Genomic DNA, 9311 nt, shown 5'->3' with positions numbered 1-9311 from the left:
ACTATCTGGCCCTGCCAACCCCTGCTTTAAGACATTACAGTTCCTTCATTTCCCCGCCACTGGAATTTCTCAGTGACTGCTTTTCCTAAGGCTCAGCCCCACCCCGCTGTGGTGACCCCTTTTCTCTCCTTCATCATGCCAGACCCCTCTTGTGCATTCCGTCCCGGACCTCTTCTTGCCTTGGAAAGTCCCCCCAAGTCCCCTCAACAACCTCATCATCCTCTCTCGAAGGTGTGGGGATGGGGATGGGCGTCTTTTATGACCAACTCCAATGAAATCAGAGCATGTTTCTGAATAAAATAAAGAATTCTGCCACCAGCTTTTAATGTAACACGTGTCTCCCCTCGACAGCATCGTTGCACAAAATAGGGCCCAGAGGTAGGACATCCGCACAGCTTCACGGTCCACCACCTTCCTTCCTGCAGACATCCTGTGACAGTTAGTTTCTCATCCCTTTTGTTCTTACTGCTACAATTTTTAACAAAAACAAAAAATTTTTTTCCTTTGGATTTTATTTACCTAAAAGCACTTGAAAAAAAAAAAAAAAAAGAAAAGGTGGCATGTCTAATGCAAGGAAGAGAAACTGAAGTGAAATTATGTAAAAAAGCATATAAAGAATCTGACACAGACAGAGACGGGGACTCAAAAAATAATATAGCTGACTGCAGAAATCATCTGAAAACGCTCAGTGTGCATGAGTAATACACAAGTTAATTAAAACGGCAAGAAAAATCAGAAAGCATATAACAAGGAAGGCAGATATCCCGGGGTTAGAAAACACCCAGGTTTTGACTCTGAGGAGCACCCTGGAGGCCCAGTTACTGCCTCTCTCTTTCAGGGCTCGCTGTTGCTTTTCCACATACTCCTGCACCTTGGTAAGGAAGCGCCTGTGCTCTTCCCCGTGGGCACTGCCCCCGTCTTGCAGCAGCATCTGGGCTTCAAAGAAGAGGCTGTTGGTGTGGAAGGCGCCCTGGTTCTCCCTCTCCAGCCTCTCGACCACGGCCATCAGCTGGGCCCGCTGCTCCCCCTGCTCCTCCCCGGTGGCCTTGTTGTTGAAGGCACAGTACCTCTTGCTGCACTCCTGGACCACGCTCCTCAGGCTATGGTTGTCCGTGTTTGCGACGTAATTGTCCAAGGACTCGCCCATCAAGTCCTCCTTGTGGGTGAAGAGGACCACCATGTGTTTCATGGCTTCTTCCCCGAAGATCTCCATCACCCTCCTCACTGCCACCATGTCCTGGGTGGTGAAGCGCCCCAGCTGGGTCACCAGCAGCAGCACGTGGGGCCCCGGGGCAGAGAGCAGGTAGCAATCCCCGATGTCCTTGTACGTGTCCTGGGTCTGAGCCCCTGCCTCGAAGATGGGGGGTGTGTCAACCACCAGGATGTTCCTTCCATCCCAGGTCCCTGTCTCTGCCTGGCACTTTCTGGTCACAGGCTTGCTCCTCAGCTTGGACTCGAACACTGGCTGGCAGAGGATGCTGTTCCCTGTGGCACTCTTCCCGCTGCCTGTCTTGCCCACCAGGATGATCCTCAGTGAGGACGATGTTGCAAACCAGTTATCTTCCCCTCTGCCTATGAAAAAACCAATTTGTGTGTGTCTTACTAAGTTAGTGATTAAGATTTCCAGGGCAGGGACCTTCATGGAATCACATGAAAACTGGTGGACCTCCCTGTCGCCAAAACAGTCACATCTAAATACATATGAAAGTTCGTATCCTTTAGGACGTTCTTGGATCATAGAAAGCCTATGTTAGAAATTAGAAGCTTGGACCCACAGCCAAGGGAGGAACCGCTCCACTGAGAAGAATGCTCTAAGCACTTCATCTACAGCAGGGAAAATACAGCATTTTTTTTTTTTTTTTTTTTTTAAAGGAATGTGATCCCAGGGCTTTTCCATAGATGGTGCTTTGGTCAATTTCATGCTAGATAAATGTGAGATTAGAAGGAGGCAGAAGATGAGAAGCCACGAATGAGAAAACATTATCACCTCTTTTCCACCCACAAATCCCCAGGCTCAACGCACACATATGAACCTCAGGCGTAAAGTGCATCTCAGCTGTCAGAGCTTCAGTGACCTCCCGCCAAGGACTAGCTGAATGTCCCTGGATGTCTGCTCTGTGGGTGGGCAGTTGGAGGTTTGAAACTGAGATGACAGAAGGTTGTTAACATCAAGGACAAAGTCTGGGAGATGCCCCTGGATGGGAGGCTGAAGAAAAGTGGAAGAAAGGACATTAGAAGCACATGTGTTGGAGATATCTGGCTGAGTGAACTGCACAGGAAGGTGTTGGAGGTGGGGTGACACGAGCCAAGAGCTAAAATCTTCAAGGGTTGGAGGGGGGTGAGAACCTGAGGACTTTTAGAGTCTTCATAAGTTCAAATGAATTAAGGCCATTTCAGGCTCCTAAAATCTGTTATTTTATTCCTTCTACTTGGTGTCGGTTCCTCCTCTCCTTAAGCATTTGGAGCATGCAGGGTTACTAAATCTCTACGGGGACTCTTCCTCTTTCCAGTTGGGAGCAGACAAGGAAAGAGAAATCGTTTTCACAGCCTGGTTCCAAATCCTCCAAACCCTGACGTGAAGTTTCACCTCCACATTTCCCACCGATCATGTGTAGGCGAGAGTGTGCTGGGCATGATGATGACAGGGAAGGGGAAGAACAGGTGACAGTTGTCTCTTTCTTCTTCAGCTTATTTTTTTTTATGTTTACTTATTTTGTGAGAGGAAGAAAGCGTGAGCAAGGGAGGGGCAGAGAGAGAGAGGGAGAGAGAGAGAATCCCAAGCAGCCTCCACACTGTCAGTACAGAGCCTGTGGCAGGGCTGGATCTCACAAACTATGAGATCATGACCTGAGCCGAAATCAAGCGTTGAATGCTTACCTGACTGAGCCACCCAGGTGCTTCTTTATGTGTGTTGTCTTTGGCGATATGTTTCTTCATATCACCCATTTTTTATTTATTATTTATTTTATTTTTGATGTCTTAGTATTAAGTTTGAAGATTTCTTTTTTTTTTTTAAATGTCTATTTATTTTTGAGACAGAGAGAGACAGAGCATGAACAGGGGAGGGTCAGAGAGAGAGGGAGACACAGAATCCAAAGCAGGCTCTAAGCTCCGAGCTATCAGCACAGAGCCCGACGCGGGGCTTGAACTCACAAACTGCGAGATCATGACCTGGGCTGAAGTAGGACGCTCAACCGACTGAGCCACCCAGGCGCCCCATGAAGATTTCTTTTTTGAATATACCACAAAATTAGGTATGGATTTTTCCAATATTTTCTCCCAGTCTGTAGCTTATATTTTTTCATTCTCTGGACAGTGTGTTACACCAAAGAGTGCCACTCAGGCACCTCCTCAGTTTAAAGTAACTGGGTTTCTGTCCCCGTGTTTGAGGTGAGAGTCGGTGGAGACAGAACAGTGATGCTCCCGGGTGCCTGGAGCTCCTGCAAACACCAAGGCTTTCTTACCTTCAGTCATAGTTCCATATCTGCTTCTCTGAAGCCCTTCCATTCTCTTCTGGAATAAAAAACAGGAAAGGAATAAAAGCTAGTGTCCATATGGGAGTTGCTAAGGCCTGAGAACACTTTCAATTCAGACAACTAAGAATAATTATCCTAGGATGAGCCATTTCCATTGCTAATTTTCTAACTCATATTATACTTCCAAACATCTATGAATAACTTTATGCAAGCCAGGCAAAGTTAAGTTAGGTTATGTTAACGCAATGCACTGTTGCTTTTTTTTTTTTTCAACTTATAGGAAATTAGGAAAGATTTTTAAAACGGAATCAGTTGGTTTTTCTTTCTCCAACTTGAAAAGGCATGAAATGAAGAAAGCATTCTTCTATGGAACCAGGAGTGGGGCATTATTATTAGTTGGAATCAAAGTAGGCAAACTTGCTAGAATACAGAGAGAAAAAAAAAAACCCTGCCTTTCTGTAAATAACACTGGTTTGTTTGAAGTACTGAGAGTTTTTGCTCCCAGATACTGTGTCAGATACTCCATTGGCAAAGAGGAAAGCACAATGTTCCTTCCAGTGGGAGAGCGGGATGGGAACAAGGTTACCTTCAGGCACTGACAGCAGAGGAAGTAGTTGTAGAGGGCTGAGCCCCAGCACCTTCCTTACCACCCCATCCCCCACCTTGCCCCACGCCAGGGAGTTTGGTGGAGAGAAGGTGGTGCCATGACTGAAGGGACAGAATCAACATTCAGGACAAATTCAGGATAAACTCATTGCCTGCTCAGATCTTAATCCAACTTCTTTCCTGGTGGGCTCTGAGGTCCTGGTCCCCAGATAATCGCCTTTTCTGTATCTCAGCGGATTTAATCAGAAATCGGCACCAGGATTGGCATAAATGTTTCATTCAAATGAGGCAGATTATTGGGTCATTCTTCTTGGTATTAGGAAAGGTAAGTAAGCATTAGATAAGGCAGGCACGAGACATGCAATATAATTAAGATGAACTCTGAGGTTCTTTGTCTTTATCCAGGTTTAAAGATTACGCGTTTTTTTTTTTTTTTTAATTTTTTTTTCAACGTTTTTATTTATTTTCGGGACAGAGAGAGACAGAGCATGAACGGGGGAGGGGCAGAGAGAGAGGGAGACACAGAATCGGAAACAGGCTCCAGGCTCCGAGCCATCAGCCCAGAGCCTGACGCGGGGCTCGAACTCACGGACCGCGAGATCGTGACCTGGCTGAAGTCGGACGCTTAACCGACTGCGCCACCCAGGCGCCCCAGATTACGCGGTTTTGAAACACATTTTTTAAGTGGAGAAATGCATGAAGTAGCTACCATTTGCAATGAACAAATGTAAATATTTGGGCATTTTTACTGGAGCTATTCTGTTTGAAAAGTCAAACATTACACATGTAGTTTCATTAACATTGTTTGGCTCCCCAGTCTTATCGCCCCTCCCTCTGTCCTCTGAAAGACAATATTCTGAGGATTTTATGGATCATTCTCGTTTGCCTATTTATACTTCTGCATACACATGTCTCTCTATATAATGTATAGTACTGGTTTTGTATTTTAAGCTTTTTATGTAGATGACCTTGTTTATGGAACATTTTATCAATTACCAACAAACTTTGAGCTGTTTCAAGCTATGTGCTTGTACTATCAACAATGCTACAAAAGAATCCCCATGTATGTCCTCTTGTGCACACGCGTAGCAATTTACCTGGGATAAACAGCTGCCATCTGACTAGGTATTGCTAATTATGCCCCCAGGATGGTTGTGCTAACTCACATTGGCACCAGCCACGTATGAGAATTCCCAAACCTTCACTGGCATTTGGTGATATTAGACTTAATGTTTTGTCGCTCTTCTGGGCATAAATAAGGATATCTTAATTGGTTTAAACTCGAATTTTACTAATTGCCATAGAATCAAAAGTGTTTTTCATAGCTTATTGGCTATTCAGGTGGCTTCTGTCATATAGAAATAACTTCTGCATGCTTTTCTACTCATGCAGTGGATGTGTTTTTTTTGTTTTTGTTTTTGTTTTTGTTTTTGTTTTGTTTTGTTTGGCCCTCCTTAGGGGAAACCATCCTCTTCCACATTATCAGAATATATTAAGACAATTTCCTTCTTTTCCCTTCTTCCTTTCCTTCTCTTTCCTTTTCCTCCTCTCCCTTCTTTAAGCCCAGAGAAGAGCATTTGCCTCACCATCTTTCACATGCTGTCCTTTGCTTTTGGTAAATTATATTCCAGCTTTTGCTAAAACTCCTCAAGTTCTCTGACATCTTTTGTATTTTTAGACGACATTTTCTGAGGTTTGGGAACCTCATAAAACATGCTGGAATCAATCTACTGATTTAGTAAAGACAATGATGATGGGGTGAGGATGTTGATGATGGGTTTCATCATTGTGAACATCCTCTGTGCAGCCATCTATAACCTTCAGAATTTTCATGTCCACGATTCTAACTGTTCTTCTAAGTTCCCTGTGATGTGAGGGGTGCCTGGGTGGCTGTCGGTTACATGTCCAACTGTTGATATCAGCTCAGGTTGTGATCTCATGGTGGTGGGATCGAGCCCCTGTCAGGCTCCATGCTGAGCATGGAGTCTGCTTGGGATTCTCTCTCTGTCTCTCTCTCTCTCTGCCCCTCCCTCCCTCCCTCTCTCTCTCTTTCTCTCTCAAAATAAAGAAAAATAAAAAAATAAAGAAATAAATTCCCTGTGATGTGATCAAGATAGTCTTGAAATTTCTATTAAAATATTAGGAAATTGAACATCAGATGACTTGCCCAAGGTCACCCAACTGCCATGGAGCTAAGCTATATAAAAAAGGCCCCTTTTGCCTGCATATCCTCCTTGATTCCACAGGGGGTAAAAGAGATTATTCCAAAGAAGTCCACCATCATCTTGGAACACCGCATACAATGTTAGCATCCCACAGTCAGAACATCAACTGGTGTTGACAGGCTGGATGTCTGCCTTAGAATCAACATGGAGAATTGTATTGCAAAATCTTTAAAATTTTTCTTTTACATTTATTTATTTTTGAGAGACAGCGTGAGACAGTATGTGAGTTGGGGAGGGGCAGAGAGAGGAGACACAAAATCCAAAGCAGGATCCAGACTCGGAGCTGTCAGCACAGAGTCCGACTCGGGGCTTGAACCCACGGACCTCAAGATCATGACCTGAGCTGAAGTTGGATGCTCAACTGACTGAGCCACCCAGGCGCCCCTATTGCAAAATCTTGACTGCGTGTTCTTAAAAAAAAAAAAAAAAAATATATATATATATATATATATATATATGCACATGTTCAAAAAAATTTGCAGGAGGCAGGAGTTGCTCTGAATTGAAGCAGTTTGGTTTAAAATAATCTGGTGTTTTTGCTTGACTTGATTAAGTGTGACCCAAATGGTGCAGTGTGGCTGTCTCAAAAGGCCAATCAACTCAGGTTACATTAGAGGAAATGCAGTATAGTGGTTCTTCTGAACTATCTTCTGAGTGGGTCAGGCTGCGGGGGGAGACATACCTCCCCCTGAGGGATGGATTTTTAGGCAGATATTAACAAATAAGACAGGGTCCAGAGGCAGGTCTGAAAGGATATTGACAGAAATGTTAAAATGAGTCACAGACAAAATATTAACAGGATGGAATAAAGCCTTGGAAAAGGCTGGGGAAGCATTGTATACCTGAAAGAATGTGGTACGTGTCAACCTCAGCACAGGCAAAAGTGAGTGATTTGGGAACGAAGGCAGATTTCTTCTCCAAAAGGAAAATTCTGCTAACCTTCTCCAAAATGGGACGAGGTATCATGAGAGAGTGGCAGGCAGCATGTAAGCAGAAATGACAGAATCAGACAGGGATGGTAGGAGGATCTAGCCTAGGTAGGAATTGAAAGCAAACATAATGTGCATTCTGATTTTAAAATTGTATGAGCCTGATTTTATCATGATGCTACTTCATTTTATCAAACCATGAGAAAGCAGGCTCTCTAATGCTGTTCTGGGAAAGATAAAAAATATTTCTTGCCTAATTCACAAATATCTCCTTCACTCACCTGCCCAGTCCCTGTATTTCCTGGTTTGGCTCACTTGTTCTGTACTTCAGTCACTGTGAGGTTGTGACACAACTCCCACCAAGGGTTAGCAGACAAAAGGATTGTTCCCATATGCCCTGAGCATAGTATGTTTGCCCTAGAATAGAGTCTTACCTATATCGTGTCATACAAAAGATGGGGGGGGGGGTATTTGGGGGAGAATGGAATGGCTTCTGATCAAAGTCATGGGACAATGTCCCCTGAGGGGTCTTTTTGGAACACCTGGCCCATGGGACTGGTGTGTGTGGGGGTGAGGGAATAATAATCCCACATTTGCCCTTTGCAACCCTAGGAATGCGTCCTCTTCTCCCAGACCTTTCTGGGCCTTGGCACAAGTCAGGGATCGAGGGTGGTGGGGAGGTTAAGAGATTGAAACTAAGACGTGTGTCCCTACCTGGCTAGGGTACCTGGGGCGTTTGAGTTTTCTCATCTGTCAAAGGGGAGGACAATAGTCCTGCTTTAAGAAACTCTGAGAGGCTCACGAGGATCACAGGGGCCAGGAAGTGGACAACTGGCCTGTGGCGCCATGAAATGTGCTGGGTTGTGAGCGCAGTCTGAGTGGTTCCAAGCCTGTTTCCAGCCACGCCGAATCCCCTGAGCCCGTAATTCCCACCATCATCATCCGGGTTTACTGAGGGGCGAACCCACAAGTCCTGCACCCTGGGTGAGATCACACCAGACCTGGGTGGGACTAAACCTTGGGCCCTCAGACCCCCTAAAGACTTTGGGACCGTCCCCTTACCAGGAGCGGCGCTGCGGGCTGCGTGCTCGACGTCGGCTCTCGCGGTGGCGGGGACGCGGCGGCAGGAGGCTCTCGGAGGCCCGTGGCTCTCGGGCGGCTTTCGGGGCGGCTCTCGGGCGGCTCTCGGGGCGGCGGGGACGCGGGTGGCTCCCGGGGATGGGGGGTGGGGTGAGGGCGGGGACGTGGGCGGCTCTCAGGGCGGAGGGCGCAGCAGGAAGCGGGGCGGGTGCATTTAGGGAGGAACCGCGGGGGAGGCCGCGGGCTCCAGGGCTCGGCCTTGGCTCCAGAAGGCAAAGGGGATCAGGGAGCCTGGCCCCCGCCCGGCCCAGACGGGGACGGTCCCTTGGGGTCCGCAGCACCTGGAGAGCGGCGAGCGAGTGGGTGGCCGTGTGGCTTCCATAAAGGGACAATTCCTGTTTGAGCCTGCTGGGGTCGCCATGCCTCCTCCCATTGCCTTCCCCCCCCCCATATTATTTTATTTTATTTTATTTTACTTTATTATTTTATTTTATTTCATTTCACTTCACTTCACTTCATTTTATTTTATTTTATTTTATAATATGAAATTTATTGTAAAATTGGTTTCCATACAACACCCAGTGCTCACCCCAACAGGTACCCTCCTCAATGCCCATCACCCACCCACCCCTCCCTCCCACCCCCCATCAACCCTCAGTTTGTTCTGTTTTTTTTTTTTTTTTTTTTTTTTTTTTTTTTTTTTTTTTACATTTTTATTATTTATTTTTGGGACAGAGAGAGACAGAGCATGAACGGGGGAGGGGCAGAGAGAGAGGGAGACACAGAATCGGAAACAGGCTCCAGGCTCTGAGCCATGAGCCCAGAGCCTGACGCGGGGCTGGAACTCACGGACCGCGAGATCGTGACCTGGCTGAAGTCGGACGCTTAACCGACTGCGCCACCCAGGCGCCCCAGTTTGTTCTGTTTTTAAGAGTCTCTTATGGTTTGGCTCCCTCCCTCTCCAGGATTTTTTTTTTTTTTTTTTTTTTTTTTCC

General features: G+C 46.2%; 1 protein-coding gene across 1 annotated transcript; it reads right to left on the bottom strand.

Moving 5' to 3' along the window:
- Positions 1 to 291: 291 nt before the first annotated feature.
- Positions 292 to 8447, bottom strand: GIMAP5 (GTPase, IMAP family member 5). The gene is made up of 3 exons (XM_045496145.1): positions 8299 to 8447; positions 3465 to 3513; positions 292 to 1572 (listed from the first exon to the last, which is right to left on the bottom strand). Exons 2-3 carry the CDS (start codon positions 3505 to 3507, stop codon positions 686 to 688), a joined length of 930 nt encoding a protein of 309 aa, XP_045352101.1. The 5' UTR covers positions 3508 to 3513; positions 8299 to 8447; the 3' UTR covers positions 292 to 685.
- Between the last annotated feature and the right edge of the window lie 864 nt (positions 8448 to 9311).

This window comes from Leopardus geoffroyi, chromosome A2 (assembly GCF_018350155.1).
Source record: "Leopardus geoffroyi isolate Oge1 chromosome A2, O.geoffroyi_Oge1_pat1.0, whole genome shotgun sequence".
In the NCBI taxonomy this organism is placed as follows: domain Eukaryota; kingdom Metazoa; phylum Chordata; class Mammalia; order Carnivora; family Felidae; genus Leopardus; species Leopardus geoffroyi.
Note: the sequence above shows the minus strand (reverse complement) of the source record. Positions and strands in the feature narration are given on the sequence as shown.